The sequence below is a fragment of the Mustela nigripes genome, chromosome 1 (genome assembly GCF_022355385.1).
Source record: "Mustela nigripes isolate SB6536 chromosome 1, MUSNIG.SB6536, whole genome shotgun sequence".
Taxonomy (NCBI): Eukaryota; Metazoa; Chordata; class Mammalia; order Carnivora; family Mustelidae; genus Mustela; species Mustela nigripes.
Window position 1 is genome coordinate 235230855 of NC_081557.1, and position 20181 is coordinate 235251035.

At 39.3% G+C, this 20181-nt stretch overlaps 1 protein-coding gene across 2 annotated transcripts in view; it reads right to left on the reverse strand.

Moving 5' to 3' along the window:
• The window catches only part of SMIM14 (small integral membrane protein 14), a 71237-nt gene that overhangs the window by 12292 nt on the left and 38764 nt on the right, over positions 1–20181 (reverse strand). For both annotated transcript variants that reach the window (XM_059382726.1, XM_059382737.1), the window contains one exon: positions 3463–3511. In XM_059382726.1, the coding sequence (XP_059238709.1) occupies positions 3463–3511 (49 nt within the window). The remainder of the gene's footprint in view (positions 1–3462; positions 3512–20181) is intronic.

Consider the following 20181-nt stretch of genomic DNA (forward strand, 5'->3'; position numbering starts at 1 on the left):
ACCTTTAGTCAGACTAACCAGGAAAAAGAGGGACAGGACTCAGCTAAAATCAGAAATGAAAAAGGAGATGTTACAACTGACAGTACAGAAATATAAAGGATGAAAACAGACTAGTATGAATCATCATATACCATATTCTTGATATATAATCATATACTAAGAAATGAATAAATTCCTAGAAACATGTAGCCACCAACAGAAAATCTGAACAGACTGATAACTAGTAAGGAGAAGAATCAGTAATGAAAAACCTCCCAACAAACCAAAGTCCAGGACCAGATGGCTTTACTGATGAGTTCTACCAAACATTTTTTTTTTTTAAGATATTATTTATTTATTTGGCAGAGAGCGCTAGAGAGCATACGCAGGCAGAGCAGCAGAGGGAAAGGGAGAACGCTCCTCAGCAGAGGGAAAGGGAGAACGCTCCTCACCGAGGAGGGAGCCCGATGCAGGGCTTGATCACAGGACCCTGGGATCATGACCTGAGCCGAACGTAGACGCTTCACCAACTAAGTCACCCAGGTGCCCCAAACTAAAAGACTTCTGCACAGCAAAGAAAGCAATCAACAAAATAAAAAGGTAACCTACTGAATACAAGAAAATATCTGCTCTTTAAAAAAAAGATGGGGGTGCCTGGGTGGTACAGTCAGTTAAGCATTCAGCTCAGGTTGAGATCTCAGGGTCCTGAGATCGAGCCCTGCATCGGGTTCCACGCTCAGCACAGCATCTGCTTTGGACTCTCTCCCTTTCTCTCTGCTCCTTCCCACTGAGCACATGCTCAATGACTAAAATAAATCTTTTTTAAAAAAAATATTTTATTTATTTATTTGACAGAGAGAGAGAGAGATCACAAGTAGGCAGAGAGGCAGGCAGAGAGAGAGGAGGAAGCAGGCTCCCTGCCGAGCAGAGAGCCCAATGCAGGGCTTGATCCCAGGACCCTGGATCATGACCTGAGCCGAAGGCAGAGGCTTAACCTACTGAACCACCAAGGCGCCCCTAAAATAAATCTTAAAAAAAAAAAGGAGAGAATATTTGCAAATCATATAAATATTCAAATATTTGAATATTTTTTGTGTTAATATTCAAAATATATAAAGAACCTATATAGTTCAATAGCAAAAAACAATCCGATTAAAAAATCGGATTAAAAAAATTGAACAGGCATTTTCCCAAAGACGATGCAGATGGCCAACAGATCAAAATCACTAGTCATCAGGAAATGCAAACAAAAGCATAATGAGGTATCATCTTATGCCTGTTAGAAAGTCTATCACCCAAAAGACAGGAAATAAGTGTTGGTGAGGCTATAGAGAAAAAGAGCCCTTGTGCACTGTGGGTAGGAAGGTAAACTGGTGCAGCCATTATGAAAGACAGTATGTAGTTTTCTCAAAAAATTTAAACAAGAACTACCATTATATGATCCAGCAATTCTACTTCTTGGTTTTTTACAAGGAAAATGAAAACATTAATTCAAAAAGATATATGCACACCCATGTTCAATGCAGCACTATTTACAAGAGTTAAGAGCTGGAAACAATCAAGTGTCCATCAAGGAATGAATGGATAAAGAAGGTGCAGTGTACATATACAAGAGAATATTTTTCAGCCACAAAAACAATGAAATTTTGACATTGTGACAACATGGATGGATGTGAAATAAGAAAGACAGAGAAAGACAAATGCCGTATTATCTCACTTATATGTGGAATCTAACAAAACAAAACAAGCTCATAGACACAAAGAAACTACTGGTGATTGCCATAGGGAGGTGAAGGGTAGGAGAAAGTGAAGTGGAAGAAGAAGGTAAAAAAAACAACTTAAAAATGTGCATACAAAGGATGCTTGTTCAACTATCATTTGTAATAGCAAAAAATATAAGAGCAGCCTAAAATTTCAATGAAAGGAAATAATTTAAACACTGGTATATCCCCGGGCGCTTGGGTGGCTAAGTCAGTTAAGCATCCAACTCCTGATTTCGGCTCAGGTCATGAGGTCACAGTCATGAGCTAAAGGTCCAAGTCTGGTACCACACTCAGCAGGGAGTCTGCTTGAGATTTTCTAGCCCTCTCCCTCTGACCCCTCCCCTGCTTGCATGAATAAGCTTGTGTTCTAAAATAAATTTTTTTTTAAACAATTTTTTTTTTTTAAACAAACAAAGAGGGGCGCCTGGGTGGCTCAGTGGGTTAAAGCCTCTGCCTTTGGCTCAAGTCATGATCCCGGCGTCCTGGGATCGAGCCCCACATCAGGCTCTCTGCTCAGCAAGGAGCCTGCTTCTACCTCGCTCTCTGCCCGCCTCTCTGCCTAATTGTGATCTCTGCCTGCCAGATAAATAAATAAAATCTTTAAACAAACAAACATACAAACACTGGTGTATCCCCATAAAGTATTATTATTTAGTCAGTTACTATTTTTTAAGATAGTAAAATATATACTGATATGTTTACAGTAGTGAAAAACAACACACACAAAGTGATTCCATTTTCCTAAGTGTTTTAAAATTAATTGTACCAGGTTTCAGACTCCCATTAATGTCACACTTCCGTTCTTAGTCAAATTATTATGCCCTACGACAGAACTGGCTTAAATGTTAGTTATTAGTTCCCCTCAAGTCATCTGTATCCTGAAAAAAAAAAAGATGTCTCACCTAATAGCCAGTCTAGGGGCACTGGGTGGCTCAGTCGGTTGAGCCTTCAACTCTGGGTTTTAGCTTCCATGGGTTGTGAGATAGAGCCTCAAGTTGGCTCCGTGCTCAGTGGGGAATTTTCCTTTCCTTTCTCTCTCCCTCTGCCCCTCCCCCTATTTGTGTGCACCCTCTCTCTCTAAAATAAATCTTAAAAAAAAAAAAAAAAAAGTAGTCACCAAGTCTCTCAGCTATATTCACAATGCAGGATCCATCTTCCTGCTCACATTCTCACTTTGTATATCAACACTGCCATAAAGGTACACTGAGAAACCTTCCAACTGCCTAAGCTCTCTTGAAAATGCCAATGTCAGAACCAAAAGGCCCCAAGTTTCCAAACCATAGGTAAGAATGGCTTCCTCCCTTCATTCAGAGGTTCCCAAAGCTGCCAATAGATGTAAAAAGATTATAGAGAAAGGGTGAGGGGTTTGTGCTAGTAGCCTTGATGGTCCGGTAGGACCAGCCAAAAGTGCGCTGTTACACATATGTTTGCAAGAAGAAGGTCTGAAAAGTTTTGCACCAAGTTGTCAATAATGGTTATCTTTTAGTATTCTGGAAGTCTTATCTATGATTTTAAAATTCTCTTCAATGATCAGAGTTTGTTTTCGAGGCAAAAAAAAAATTTTAATTAAAAAACTAAATATTTATGTAGGAAATACATTACTGAGAACCATTTCCTTAAACAGTAAACTGTAAGAAAAATTTCTGACAAATATTCACAGTTCTCTGTCCTCTAATTCTGCCCCCAGTGCTAAGGTTCCTCCTGTCCCATCATTACTTACATTCCTGAAGACATTCCGTGTCTGTGCAGTAGGACTGGGACTGCCTCAACTACAATGAATAAGAAGAAAGGAAAGTTAGCCATTGGACTTAACCAACAAGGGATAATCTTTATTAGAAAAGCCGTGTTTTATTTTTTAATGAATGTTACCATACTAGATATACCAGCAGAATACCAGCAGAATCAAACACTAACATAGACCACACTGAGGAGTAGTCCAGCTTTGGGGGCCTTTTTTCTACTAAAAATAATTTTCAAATATACTGTGATCTAATGCAGTTCACTTATCTAAATTAAGGAATTTTTTTTTAAAGATTTTATTTATTTATTTGACAGAGAGAGATCACAAGTAGGCAGAGAGGCAGGCAGAGAGAGAGAGGAGGTAGCAGGCTCCCCGCTGAGCAGAGAGCCCGATGCGGGACTCGATCCCAGGACCCTGAGATCATGACCCGGGTCGAAGGCAGCGGCTTAACCCACTGAGCCACCCAGGCGCCCCAAAATTAAGGAATTTTTTTAAAAAGCACCTCTGACAGGGGCATCTGGGTGGCTCAGTGGGTTAGGCCTCTGCCTTCAGCTCGGGTCGTGATCACGGGGTCCTGGGTTCCAGCCCTGCGTCGGGCTCTCTGCTCGGTGGGGAGCCTGCTTAACTCTCTCTCTATCTGCCTGCCTCTCTGGCTACTTGTAATCTCTCTCTGTCAAATAAATAAATAAAATCTTTAAAAAAAAAAAAAAAAGCACCTGTGACAGAGACTCCTACTGCACGTTAATAGACTTCCCAAAGGAAAAGCTGTCAACTGTAGAAGACGACTAGAGAGTACACTCTGTTAATGAGATTTTTTTCTCACTGAAAATTAGAAGCAGATCAAGAAAAAACCAGATTCTATTTGTAGAAAATGTATCTTTGAAAGGGAGCAATCTATTTTTCTCCCTTTTTGCTTGTATTTGCATAAGCAGTGGCTGGATAAATAAGAAACTAATAAAAATGGATACCACAGGGGTTGAGAGGGGATGGAGGAGTAGACTCTGACAGAGACAAAAGCTGAAGTTTCCAATGTCTCTTTTTCCACAATTTAATTTGGGAACCATGTGCTTATCAATTTTCAAAAAAAAATGTAAAAAGAAAAAAATAATCGTAGACATATATCATCCTTTTATGTTCACCTATGCTGAGACATTTTAGGATGTTTAGAAACGATAATATGATAAACCTTAAAATAGAGATGACTATATAGTAAAGAGAAGGAGGAGCATGGAACTTTTCAAATCAGCCTTGGTACTTTGTAATAATACCCTTTCTGCATTACAGCAAAAACTCAACACTTGCAGTTGCTTGGGGAAAAACAACAACAGAGTTGTTGTGCTTAGCTGGTTAAGTATGAGCTCTGCAGAAAGACCTGGTCTTTAAGTCTGGATCTGCAACTTTCTAGAGTTTCAAGGTCTTGGGAAAGGTCTTTAATACTTCTAAGCTTGAGTTCCCTCACCTGGTAAATCAGGTATACTGTTACCTATATTTGAGTACTAGTAAGAATTAAAACAGATAATGCATATGAAATGTAGTAACAACCCAAAAAATGTTAGTGATTATTACTACTGTGCCATACAAATTATAACCTCATCTAAGCAATTACTGCAATTAACTACACAAATCATTTTGTAATTTGTTCTCTAAGAGGACTGGACTTGCTTTGGTGTGTACCTCTAAAAGTCATCCTACTTGAACTAAAATGGGAAAACAGATCATAATGTAAAAATATGCTGTATATCCTAACCCTAAATATGAAAGGAATTAATCAAAAAACTTCAAAAATTATACATTCTATGGCCATTATCAAAAAGACAAAAAACAACAAGTGTTGATGAGGACATGGAGAGAAGGGAGCCCTTGTGCAATGCTGGTGGGAATGTAATTTGGTGCAAGCCACTATGGAAAACAGTATGGAAGTTCCTCAAAAAATTAAAAATAGAATCACGGTATGATTCAGCAATTCCACTTCTGGGTATTTATCTAAAGAAAAGGAAAGTTCTAGTTTGAAAATATATGCACCCCCCATTTCAGCATTGCAACATTACTTACAATAGCCAAGACATAGAAGCAAGCTAAATGTCCACCAGTGTACAAATGGGTAAGGAAAACATGGCAAACATACACAATGGGATATTACTCGGCCATTTGCAACAAGGATGGACTGGGAAGACATCAGGCTAAGTGAAGGTAGTCACAAAGAAAACATAAATACTATATGATCTCATATATTGTGGAATATAAAAACAAAAAGCAAACAGAGTTTGTGTAAATAGAGACCAGATTATTATTTTGCCCAGATCCATCACAGAAATCACTGTGTGTGGCAGCCCTGGCCTGATGAAATGTATTTCTTAAGTAACAAGACCTGAATGTTAAAACGATTCCCTGATCCATGGGCTGCAGACACTCCACGGTGTGTTAGCAGGTATGAAAACAACATTCACTTTGTTGGAGATCATCATCACAGCTCTTGAGTAACCAGGTACATTGTCCAGGAGCAGTAATAATTTGAAAGGAATCTCTTTTTTTCTGAGCAGTAAGTCTCAGTGGGTTTAAAATATTCAGTAAACCATGTTGTAAGCAGATTGCTGTCAAGCAGGCTTTGTTGTTCCATTTACAGAGCACAGCAGAACAGAATCAGAATAATTCTTAAGAACCCTAGAATTTGGGGAACAGTAAGCACTTGATTTCAGCTTGAAGTTACCACCTACATTAGCCTCTAATAAGACAGTCAACTTGTCCTCTGAAGCCAAGTATTGACATAACTTTCCTCTCTGGCTAAGAAAGTACTAAATGGTGTCTTCTTCCAATAGAAGCTTTTTTATCTTCGTTGAAAATCTAGTGTTAGGGACGTGTGGGTGGCTCAGTCCTTAAGCGTCTGCCTTCAGCTCAGGTCATGGTCCCAGGTTCCTGGGATGGAGTCCCGCATTGGGCTCCCTGCTCAGTGGGAAGCCTGCTTCTCTCTCACTTTCCCTGCTTGTGTTCCTTCTGCAGCTTCTATCAAATAAATAAATAAATAAATAAATAAAGTTTTTTTTTTTTTTAAGATTTTATTTATTTATTTGACAGAGAGAAATCACAAGTAGATGGAGAGGCAGGCAGAGAGAGAGAGGGAAGCAGGCTCTCTGCTCAGCAGAGAGCCCGATGCGGGACTCGATCCCAGGACTCTGAGATCATGACCTGAGCCGAAGGCAGTGGCTTAACCCACTGAGCCACCCAGGCGCCCCATAAATAAAGTATTTTTTAAAAGAAAATCTAGTGTTCCGTATGGTTGGTTACCTTCATGACTATCTCAGCTAGATCTTCTGGGTAACTTGCAGCTTCAACAGCAACACTAGAGGCTTTACCTTGCACTTTTTGTTATGGAGATGACCTCTTTCCTTAAAACTCATGAATAACCTCTGTTAGCTTCAAACTTTTTCTTTTGCAGCTTCTTCACCCCTCTCAGACTTCAGACTTCATGGAATTGAAGAGATTTAGGCTCTTGCTCTGGATTGGGTTTTGGCTTAAGAGAAGATGGTGGCTGGCTGTTCTTCTATCCAGACCACTCAAACTTTACCATTATCAGCAATAAGGCTGTTTTGCTTTCTAATCATTCATGTGTTCGCTGGAATAGAACTTTTAGTTTTCCTTCAAGAACTTTTCTTCCAGGGTACTGGGTGGCTCAGTGGGTTAAAGCCTCTGCCTTCAGCTCAGGTCATGATCCCAGGATCCTGGGTTCGAGCCCCACATCGGACTCTCTGCTCAGCAGGGAGCCTGTTTCCCCCTCTTTCTCTCTGCCTGCCTCTCTGCCTACTTGTGATCTCTGTCAAATAAATAAATATAATCTTTAAAAAAAAAAAAAAAAAGAACTTTTCTTTTGCATTCACAGCTTGGCTAACTGGCACAAGAGGCCTAGCTTTCAGTCCATCTCAGGTTTTGACATGCCTTTCTTACTAAGCTTAATCATTTCTAGTTTTTAAATTAAAGTATGAGATGTGGGACTCTTCCTTTCACTTCAACACTTAGAGGTCATAGGGTTATTCACTGACCCAATTTCAACACTGCAGTCTCTCAGGGAATAACAAGGACAGAGGAGAGGGAGAGAGATGGGGGCGGGGAGATAGCCAGTTGGTGAAGCGGTCACGACACACAACATTTATGGATTAAGTCTGCCATCTTATATGGGTGCAGTTCATGGTGCCCCCAAATCAATTATAATAGTAACATCAAAGACTACTGATCACAGATCACCAACATAAATAGTAATAATGATAAGGTTTGAAATATTATAAGAATTACCCAAATGTGACAGAGAGACACGAAGTGAGCAAATGTAGATAGAAAAATGGTACTGATAAGACTTGGCTCAATGCAGGGTTACTACAAACCTTCAGTCTGTAAAAAAATGCAGTATGTAAAAAGTGCAATGAAGTACAATTAACATTAGGTACACCTGTAGTTTAACTGAAACACAGCCACACTCATTCGTCTACAGATGCTTTCACTACAATAGCTGAGGTGACTATAAAGACATCAAGCCTGAAATATTTACTGCCTTGCCCTTAAATCACTGAACCTAGAAAATAACACATGGGATAAGAGGAAAAAACAAATATTTCTGTGTAGCTATATAAAAATGTTCATTTAGAAATGTGAGATGCTCATGAATTACATCTACCTAATAATAATAACACAACAGGGGTGCCTGGGTGGCTCAGTGGGTTAAGCCTCTGCCTTCAGCTCAGGTCATGATCTCAGAGTCCTGGGATTGAGTGGGGAGCCTGCTTCCTTCTCTCTCTCTCTGCCTGCCTCTCTGCCTACTTGTGATCTCTGTCAAATAAATAAATAAAATCTTGAAAAAAAAATACAATTATTTTTTCACTTACTCATTCAAAATATTTAACAAACGCTTACTATGTGCCATGTTGAGTTCTAGGTACTGAGGATATGGTATGAAGAAGACAAAGTTTCTACTGTTATGGATCATAACAGTCTTGGGGGGAAATCAGACAACTGACAAATAAATGTATCATAAAATGTCAGAGAGCCTTGCAGAGAATGAAAACAGGATGGCATTATATCTAAATCTGGCAGCAAGACAGAGGCAGTGACTCTTAAGGGTGTATCTACATGATAGTGAAGGTCAAGGGGATGACCATTCTGGACATTCCAGGCAAAGTAAACAACAAGAATGGTGATGAGGAACCAACAACAAAGCTAGTGTGGCTAGAGCATAAGAGCCATGCTACTTATTAGCTTTTGTATTTAACCCCAGAACCAAATGCTCTCTACACTCAAATCATCACAGTATGCTATTGATGTCATTTGTCTGACTGCCCCCAAGTCGGAGACATATACCAATATACAACAGATACCTACATCGTTCAACAGTGTGGAATTGCAGTACTTTCTCATTATTTTATATCTGAGATATATTTAAATAAAAATATTTTTAATATGTTAAAATTTATAAATTATTACTCTTAAAGTGACTTATTATAATTTAAATAACATGATTTATATATTACAATAAAACATTATGAATACTTAGAAATTAATGTGGATTAACTCATTGCCCCATGTATGCTTTTCTAGTCTTAAAATATGCACACTTTCACATAATCACTATTATGATAACAAATATTAGAAACTTGTATGTACTGAGAACTTTAACTTGTCTTCTTTAATCCTCAACCAAGGGCTGGAGGCAGGTTCTATTTTTGCTATTTTATGAATGGATGAAACCTGAGTTTGTGGAAGGTTAGCTACTTAGTGTGAACTCCAAATTATAATTTTTTTTCCAAAGTCTAAATTCTTTTTTTTAAGATTTTATCTACCTATTTGAAAGAGAGAGAGCACTAGAGAGAGAGAGCAAGTACCAGTGGGGGGCAGAGGGAGAGGGACAAGCAGACTCCTCATCAGCAAGGAGCCTGATGTGGAGCTAGATTCCAGGACCCAGGGATCATGGCCTAAGCTGAAGGCAGGTTTAGTTTAACCAACTGAGCCACCCAGGCACCCTAAAGTCTAAATTCTTAACACAATTTCATTCTACTTCACAATGTACAAAATTCTGTGTCATAATTTTAGTTAACATATCATTACATTCTCTCAAGCACAATTCTGAATGGTTACAAAATACTTCCATGAACTGATGTACTATATAACTGATCTGAAGCAAATTCAGATTAAAATGAAAATAACTATAGGTATAGTTAATCAGCCTCTAAGACCAACAGAGCCAACAATTCCCTTCTGCACTAAAAGAGATCGTTCTGGAGGCGCTGGCTGGCTCAGTCCATACAGCAAGTGACTCTTGATCATGAGGTGGTGAGTTTGAGTCCAGTGGAAATTTCTAAAAAAAACCACAGGAAGAAAGAGTAGGCCTCCCTTTGGGACTATAATTAAAAATAGTAATGTAGTAATGTAGAGGGCACCTGGGTGGCTCAGTGGGTTAAAGCCTCTGCCTTCGGCTCAGGTCATGATCTCAGGGTCCTGGCATCGGGCTCTCTGCTCAGCGGGGAGCCTGCTTCCCTCTCTGTCTCTGCCTGCCTCTCTGCCTACTTGTGATCGCTCTCTGTCAAAGAAATATTAAAATCTTAAAAAAAAAGTAATGTACAATTTGTCCTGCTATGTAAGTTTCTAGAAAATTAATTAATTCACATATAATTGGTAAAAAGAGAAATTATGCCAGTTTAATGTGGAAGCTATGTTGGTTCATAAGAAGTGATTTTTCTTAGGTAAAGGCAGCCAGAAGAGTGGGAGTCAAATGCTCTTCAGCAAGAAAGGATAAACCCTGTGGCTCATGCTATGCAGACAGGAGCTCCCTGAGCTTTAAGAAAATTAAAAATGAGGGCCTGTGGGCATGTGCACAAGCTCACACACACATACCCAAGAATGAGAAGAATTTATTCACTGGGAGCCTGGCTGAGTGCAGTGAATCTTTGGAACATTCCACCAAGAGCTGTGGTGGAATCCTGGTCTACTGGTCGGTATTCTTTGAGTTTGTGGTGACACTCTCCATGTTCACAAGGAGGCAATGCTGCAGGTTCTGAATAATGAATGAGGTGCCAAAGTATCATGACCACATTCCTAGTCCAGCACTTAGCGTGCTTCCAAAACAGAGTTTTGGAATATATTTATATCTATACCTATGTCTATAACCAGTGTTCAGATTCAAACACCTATGATGAATACATTACAGTCTTTAAAAAATTCAAAAACCATGAATTTAGTACAACAAGAGAATCTTACTGTTTTGATGGAACTCTGTTTAAACAAAGGACTAATTTACAATACATCTCAGTTTTCTTTTGACTTATTTGATTGAAGAACACAGTGGTACTACTGATGCTAATTTTGGCTACTCCAAAAGGAAACTTTTGTGAAAGCAAATAGAAGAAAACCAAGGATAATATGTGAAGGAAATAAAAATGCCAGTATCTATAGGATGGTCATGGACTTCAATTATTTTCTGTACTACAATGGAGGGGATGAGGAGGGAACCACATATGGATTATCTATAGCCAATAGTTGCAGTCCTGGTATACTTTCATGTTAACATTGATCCCAGGATCCCAGAAAAGAATTAAAAGTAGATTTAGATCTCTCTACCTAACTAGGATGGTCATGGAGAGTTCTTGAAGTGAGTTACCTCCAAAATCACAGACATCACAGTTATGAGTATAATAAATAGATTTCTTCACTGGGGAAAAAGGCGGAAAACAGGGATTAAGAGAGACTGAAAGAGGAGCATCTGGGTGGCTCAGTTGTATCTGTCTTTGGCTCAGATCATGATCTCTGGGTCCTTGGTTCCAGCCCTGCATTGGCTCCCTGCTCAGCGGGAAACCTGCTTCCCTCTCTCCCACTCCCACTGTTTGTGTTCCCTCTCCCCCTCTCTCTGTGTCAAATAAATAAATAAAATCTTAAAAAATAAAAAGAAAGAAAGAAAGAAACTGAAAGAATAAAAGATACCTGGCACACAGATTTCATGTTAGGGAACATTAAAGAACCTAAAATAGTTGTTAGGATATCCCAGAAGCCTAATAGAATACCTTTGCTATTGGAGGTCTATGGGAAAAATGCAGATCAAAGAGAAGATTCTAATGACTTTTAAAAAGCAGGTAGTGGATCTTCTATGAACAATCTTACTTTGTTGAGAAAAATTATTGAAAAGAATTACAAAGAACAGTCTCTTTTTGGAGTTATCAAAATGTACCTGTTATGGAGACCTGGATGTACCCCCAACTTCATAGGCTGAAGCCCTAAATCCCCAATGTGATGGTATTTGGAAGCGGGGCCTTTGGGAGGTAATTAGGTTTAAAGGAGGTCCTAAGGGTGAAGCCTCCATGATGGGATTAGTGCCCCGGAAGAAGAGACTATAGCCCTTGCTCTCTCCATGCTATGTGAGGATACAGCAAGAAGGCAACCGTCTGCCAACCAAGTACAGTTATCACCAGACACCAAATCTGTGCGCACTTGGATCTTGGACTTTCCAGACCCCAGAACTGTAAGAAATAAATGTTTGCTGTTCAAGTCACCTGTTTGTGGCATTTTGGTATTTTGCTATAGTGGCCCGAACTAAGTACCTAAACAAGAAGTTATTTACTATTTTCCTATGTCTGCTCAGGGACCGAACATAGACTGGAACTCCCCTCCCATCCCATGAACAGGAGCTGCCTACGCACTGGTAAATACAAGAGTGGTTAAAAGTGAAGCTTTACTTGAAGTCAGATAAATTCAGGTTCAAATTCTGTGTCTGTTACTTTCTATAAAGTTTCAAACTATAAAAGACGTTAAATATGACCTACCAATGTCACTGGGTTGCTTCTTTACTGTCCCGGACATACCAAAGAATTAGAGACCTCAGACCAGAATGGGGAGATAGAGTTTACCGAGGAGATACTAAGTATAGCACATTTACAAGAGAGAAAGCGAGCAAGAGTGGCAATGCCTCCAAGAAGCTCTAGCTGCTTTAAGCCTGCTTTCTGTATATGTACATTTGGCTTTGACTGACATTTTTGACTGACAGCTGATGGTTATATAACATTTTGGCTTCTGCGCATCCACCTACCCATGATGCATTCTGTTAAAGCTCTATCTACTTACGTCTTCCATATTCTTTTTTTTTTTTAACATTTTATTAATTTGACAGACAGAAATCACAAGTAGGCAGAGAGGCAGGCAGAGAGAGAGAGGGAAGCAGGCTCCCCACCAGAGCAGAGAGCCCAATGCGGGGCTCGATCCCAAGACTCAGATCATGACCTAGCCGAAGGCAGAGGCCCAACCCACTGAGCCACCCAGGTGCCCCTGTCTTCCATATTCTTGAGTTTCTAATGAGTATTTGCCTGGACCTTAGGGCAAGCTACACCTTTTGTGTGCCTGCTCATCTCCTGGAGGTCCTCTCGTCGCTTCTGGGCCAGCTCCGAGGTTAGGCCTCTCCTGCTGTTAGCCCCTGGAGGTGGCTGTGAAGGTGTGGCTGTTAACACTTAGGGATGGCTGCAAGGTTGTGGCCACCATGGGCTTTCTCCCTCCTTGCTCAGACCTAACTACCCTAACTACCTTCCTAACATTATGAACCTTAAGGCATCGTTAGGATTAAATGATATAATTAAACATATATAAAGTAAAATATGTATATAAAAAACTCAGTTCATGGCCCATAGGATAATGTTTTTAGATCACAGCATCACAGCAATAATATACAGGCAAGAGAGAAAATGTCTTTTTACTATACAACAGGGGTGTGTGTTTGTGAAATAAGCATGCTCAAATTTATCACTACTATTTTTTTTAAAAATGAAACTCTAAAACCAACAACAAAGTACTTTCAAAGCAATGACTAAACAGTTGGGTCAATGTCTTCTCTAGCCAGACCTCACACAGCTCACAGTTGTAAGGCTGGCTTGAAAATATCCAAGCAGGGAGATTCCTGCGGCTTTCCTCAAAATATCAATACAGAACTTCCTACATCCTAATGGGGCTCAGTAATGTTCTAGTAGTTCTTAGGGAAAGAGAAGTGACCAAAATGGACAAAAGCCTACCATACAATAACTCTTTTTTAACATTCTGGGTAATATATTCTAGACACATGCATTTGTAATACAGTTTATCCTTGAACACAGTGAGTAGGGATGTTGGCCCCCTGTCAAAAACCCGTGTATAAATTTTAACTCCCCCCAAACTTAACTATTAATACACTACTGCTGACTGAAAGCCTTACCCATAACAGTTGATTAACACATATTTTGTATGCTATCTGTATCATATACTGTATTCTTATAATAAAGCAAGCTAGAGAAAAAGAAAATGTTAAAATAATGATAAGGGAAAACAGTATGGTACTGCATCTATCAAAAAAACCGTAGGTATATGTGGACCCGCACAGTACAAACCCATGCTGTTCAAGGATCAACTGCATATATGTATGTGTATATAATCTTACAAAACAACCCTCTCCATGTTATCTTGCTATCTTTTTTGCCATATTCAACAATCAGTCACAAATCTTTTTTTAAAAGATTCATTTATTTATTTTAGAGCACACATGCGTCGGGGGGGAGGGACATGACAGGGTGAGAGAAAGAGAGAGAAACAGACTCCCTGCTGAGTGTGGGGCTCAATCCTATGACCCTGAGATCATAACCTGAGCTGAAACCAAGAGTTAGACACTTAACCAACTGAGCCACCCAGGTGTTCCTAGTCACAAATCTTTTAATGTCCAAAACCAGCTCTACATTACTTTAATGTTGCATAGTATTCCTTTTAATTATACATGAATGTATATTTCCCAATTTATACATGAATGTTCCTATAAATACATTCTTACTCACTTAATTAATCTCTTTAGCATAAGGAGAGAAATTTTTAGAATAAAGGTATACACATTTTAAGTTTTCTTTTTTTTTTTACTTTTTTTAAGATTTTATTTATTTATTTGACAGAGATCACAAGCAGGCAGAGAGGCAGGCAGAGAGAGAGAGAGAGAGGAGGAAGCAGGCTCCCTTCAGAGCAGAGAGCCCGATGTGGGGCCTGATCCCAGGACCCTGGGATCATGACCTGAGCCGAAGGCAGAGGCTTAACCCACTGAGCCACCCAGGTGCCCACATTTTAAGTTTTCATAAACATTATTCAATTACAGGAGGGATACTTTAAAGAAATGACAAAATACAAAAAAATATTCAATTCAAATATTTCTATATAATCATACCACTGCAGAAGTCCAATGTTTCAACTGGGAGATCATCTAGAACCTAGTATTTTGATCATACTTAGTTCTTTTTTTTTTTTTTTCAGGATTTTATTTATTTATTTGAGAGAGCATGAGCAGAGGGAAGGGCAGAGGGAGAAGCAAACTCCCCACTGAGCAGAGAACACGTTGCGGGGCTCCATCCCAGGACTCTGGAATCATGACCTGAGCCAACGGCAGACGCTTAACTGACTGAGACAACCAGGTGCCCCTGATCACACTAAGTTCTTAATGACTGAGTATCATCTCTACATATTTTCCTATAACATTAACAAAATAACTTGTGGCAACCACAATAATCCATGCACCTTTCAAGCTTGAAGACATCAAGCTGGGTTAAAGGGGAAGTCTGAATATTTTGAAAATATTTTTTTAAATGTCTAAACACTAATAGGTTGGGATTCTTTGCCCAAATGATATACATATACTTTCTCCAAGCCTACAAAATACCTTCTGATTTTGAGTTTAATTAATTTATTGAACCAAAATCAATACACAACCTAAAGCCACTAACAAGGGAACAGGGAAATTCATATGCTATACCCTGATGGTACAAGTGATTTTGATTTTATACCTATATAAGGATAGTTAGATAGATATGTATATCTGTAAAGATCTATAAATGCACAAGATACGTGACTGGGAAGTCCACAAACTAAATGCAACTTCTAGCCAAGCAAGCAATAGTGACCACGGGGTCAGAGCTGAGGGGTAGGCCACAGGAAGTTGCCAAAGTCAAAAGATTTAGACTTTTTGTTCTATTTTTCTATATTGTTTCAAGTATTCACAATTTTTAAAAAAAAGATTTTCTTTATTTATTTGACAGACAGCGATCACAGGTAGGCAGAGAGGCAAGCAGAGAGAGGCAGGGGGAAGCAGGCTCCCTGCTGAGCAGAGAGCCTGATACGGGGCTCGATCCCTGGACCCTGAGATCATGACCTGAGCCGAAGGCAGAGGCTTAACCCACCCGGCGCCCCAAGTATTCACAATTTTAATATTTACCTCTTACTTGTGTTTCTGAAAGAGAAAATACCAATTATCATTACACTGTTAAAAATGTTGAAATCTTAAACCTTAATGTGCTAGTATTTGGAGGTGGGGCCTTTCAGAGGTGATTAGAGCATACGGATGGAGCCCTTATGAACAGGACTGATGTCCCTTTTTTTCTTCACTTTTTTTTTTTTATTTGAGAGAGTGCACATGAGCACTGGAGAGGGGAGGGTCAGAGGGAGAAGCAGACTCCCCACTAAGCAGAGAGCCTGACGCAGGCTTGATCCTAGGGCATTGGGATCATGACATGAACCGAAAACAGACACTTAACCAACTGAGCCATCCAGGCGCCCACAACGAATGTCCTTTTAAAAGAGACCCCAGAATACTCTTGTACTCTCTCTACCATGGGAAGATCAAACCAGAAAACAGGACTGCAACCAGGAAGAGGGCTCTCACCAGAACCCAACCATGCTGGCATCTAATCTTGGAACTTCCAAGTCTCCAAAACTGTTAAGGATAAACTGCTGTTGTTTATAAGCCACCCAGTCCATAGTATTGCTGTGGAAAACTAAACTAAGACATTTGCTAACATGAAAAGATATACAAAGTAAGAAAAAAACAGTTGCAGAAATGTATGTGTACTATGGCTCCCTTCTATGTAAAACAAATTTCTAGAATGGTGTATGTAGCAAACTGTATTTTCCAAAACCATCCATAGCCTTATTTCCAGTCACATATGATCTTCCAGATCTTTCTACTCCCTATTAAGAGGTGGAGAGTCTTAACTAAGAAATTTTGGGGTGCCTGGGTGGCTCAGTGAGTTAAAGCCTCTGCCTTTGGCTTAGGTCATGATCCCAGGGTCCTGGGATCAAGCCCCGCATTGGGCTCTCTGCTCAGTGGGGAGCCTGCTTCCTCCTCTCTCTCTCTGCCTGCCTCTCTCCCTACTTGTGATCTGTCAAATAAATAAATAAAAATCTTTAAAAAAATTAAAAAAAAAAGAAATTGATTAATATTAATTAAAATTAATCAAAATTAACTCAAAATGGGTTAAAGACTTGAATGTAAGATCTGAAACCATAAAAACCCTAGAAGAAAGCACAGGCAGTAAGCTCCTTGATACGAGTATTAGTGGCATATTTTTGATCTGACTCCAAAAGCAAAGATAAATAAGTGGAACTAGGCGAAACTAAAAATCTTCTGCAAACTAAGGAAACCATCAACAAAATGAAAAGGTAACCTACTAAGTGGAAGAAAATATTTGCAAATCATCTGTCTGATAAGGGATTAAAATCCAAAATATTTTTTTAAAAACTCCTATACCTCAATAGCAAAAAAAAAAAAGTCTGATTTAAACATTCTAAATAGACATTTACCCTAAGACGACATACAGATGAAACAAGTACATGAAAAGATGTTCAACATCACTAATTATCAGGGAACTTCAAATCAAAAGTACAGTGAGACATCGCCTCACACCTATTAGAATAACCATTACCAAAAAGACAAGAAATAACAGGCATTAGTGGGACTTGTGCACTACTGGTGGGAATATAAATTGGTGCAGCCACTATAGAAAATGATGTAAGGTTTCTAAAAAAAAAATAAGTAAGATTGGAACTATTGCTACATGATACAGCAATTCCACTTTCAGGTATTTATTCAAAGAAAATGAAAACACTTATTTGAAAAGATATACGTATACCCATGTGCATTCTGCCACATTATTTTCAAGAGCCAAGATATGGAAACAACCTAAGTGTCTACCGATGGATAAAAATGGTGTGTACACACACACACACAGACACACACACACATGAATAATATTCAGCCACAGAAAGAATGAAATCTTGCCATTTGTGACAACCCAGATGGACTCTGAGGACACATGCTGAGTGACATAAGTCAGAGGAGACAAATACTGTATAATCTGTCTTATATGTGGAATTTAAAACGACTAACCAAATAAATACAGAGAACAGACTGGTGGATGCCAGAGGTGGGTGGTAGAGGTCAGGCAAAATGGCTACAGGGGTCAAAACTTCTTTGTATCTATATAAGACGATAGACGTTAACTAGACTTACTGTGGTGATCATTTAGTAATATGTAAGTATCAAATCATTTTGTTGTATACCTGAAATTAAATGTTATTCGTCAATTATAGTTGAAAAAAAAAAGGAGGTGGAGTCTATTTCCTCTCCTCTTGAACCTGAACAGGCTTGTTGACCACTGTAATCAAAAGTATAACAGGGAAAAAAAAAAAAAGTATAACAGGGGCGCCTGGGTAGCTTAGTCAACTGAACGACCAACTCTTGATTTTGACTTAGGTCATAATCTCCAGATTGTGGGATCAAGCCCCACATTGGGCTCTGTACTCCGGGCAGGGAGTGTGCTTGAGGTTCTCTATCTCCCTCTGCCCCTCCCCGCAGCGCTTGCATGCTCTCTCTCTCAAATAAATAAATAAATCTTAAAAAAAAGATGTCGTGCCTGGGTGGCTTCGTCAGTTAAGGATCTAACTTCCACTCGGGTCATGATCTCAGGTTCCTGGGATGGAGACCCACTATGGGCTCCCTGCTCTGCAGGGAGTGTTCTTGTCCCTCTCCCTCTGCCCCTCCCCCACTCATACTTACTTTCTCTTAAATAAGCTTTTTTTAAAAAGAAAAGTATAACAACAAAAACATTTAATAAAGAGGGCTTCTGGCTGGCTTAGTCAGTAGAGCATGTGACTCTTGATCTCAGGGTGGAGAATTTGAGCCCCACATTGGGCACAGAGCCTACTTAAAATGAAAATTTTTTAAAAGGGGCAGCTGGGTGGCTTAGTCAGTTTGGCATCTGCCTTTGGCTCAGATCATAACCCCAGGGTCCTAGGATTGAGCCCCGCATCAAGCTAGCTGCTTAGTGGGGAGCCTGATTCTCTCTCTGCTACCACTCTGCCTGCTTGGACACTCTCTCTCTCTCTGTGAAACAAAAAAATAAAATCTTGAAAAAAAACTTTTTTTAAAGTATAACAGAAGTGCTGTATGCAACTTTTTAGGCCAAGTCATAAAAAGCATCCAGATGCTGGGGTGCCTGACTGCCTCAGACAGTAGAGCATGTGACTCTTAATCTTGGGGCTGTGAATTTGAGCCCCATGTTGAGTGTAGAGATTACTTAAGGAAATTAAAAAAAAAAAAAAAGTATCCACCTGTTGCCTGGTTCTCTCCCTCCCACATCCTCCCTTGGGATGGATACTCAACCTTGGAACCAAGCCACCGTGCTGCGAGGAAGCCAAGCAACCACACGAAAAAGCCATCCAAGTAGGTGTTCCGGCTGACAGCACTAGGTAGGGTTTCTGTCATCTACCAGTATCAACTGCCAGACAATGAGTAAGTAAGCCTCCACATACTTCATGCTCCCAGCCTCTGAGTCTTATAGCTAAGAACCCAGACATGATGCAGCCCATGAGCCATCCCCACGATGCTGCGTGTGAACTTCAGACAGACAGTCTGTCAGCTTAATAAAGCTTTTATGCCACTAAGTTTTGGAGTAATGTGCTCTGCAGACATACAACTGGAATAATATAAAAGAATCAGTTCATATTCAGTAAAGAAGCAATGAGGGGTGGGAGAATATAGGGAGATTTTTACTTTCTCTTTCAACACTTAGTATACTGCTTGAATTATTGAATTAAATATACTGATATGCAATCACTATTTTATCTTTTAAATAAAACATAACCTCACTTCCTAATTGGTAAAGTGAATTATACCTCTAATCACAGGAGGACTAACTAGTCTTCCAGTGCCTGGATGATACTGATAGAAAGTATTAAGATTTGAAAGAAAAAGTAAAAAAGAATTTCCTTTATTGACTAAAAACTCAAAAGCTAATCAGATGATTAAAAAGGCTTTGTAGCCACATGAAAATGGTAGATATCAGTATTAAATTGGGGAAATATATACATAAAAATACACACATACCACAGTATCTAAATATATATTTGTTAAAAATATCTGGGAAAGTGCACACCAAATTCATTTAGGGAAGTCAAGAATAAGCCACATACAGAGACGTGAGTGACGAGTTTAGTCTTACTTTTTTTTTTAAAGATTTTATTTATTTATTTGACAGACAGAGAGAGATCACAAGTAGGCAGAAAAGCAGGCAGAGAGAGGGGGAAGCAAGATCCCCACTGAGCAGAGAGCCCGATGCGGGGCTCGATCCCAGGTCCCCAAGATCATGACCTGAGCCAAAGGCAGAGCCTTAACCCACTGAGCCACCCAGGTGCACCTAGTCTTACTTTTAATGTACTGATTTTTTTTTTGGAAGGACATATTCATATATTATTTCAATAACTAAATATTTTACAATTTAAGTTTACAATTAAATAAGAAAAAGATACTATCAGTAGCCATATTTGCTAGGTGGAGAGGTTTTTCAAGAAAATTTTTCAGACATACATATTTTTCTTCTGGGAAAGAGGCCAATCAATCTTGAT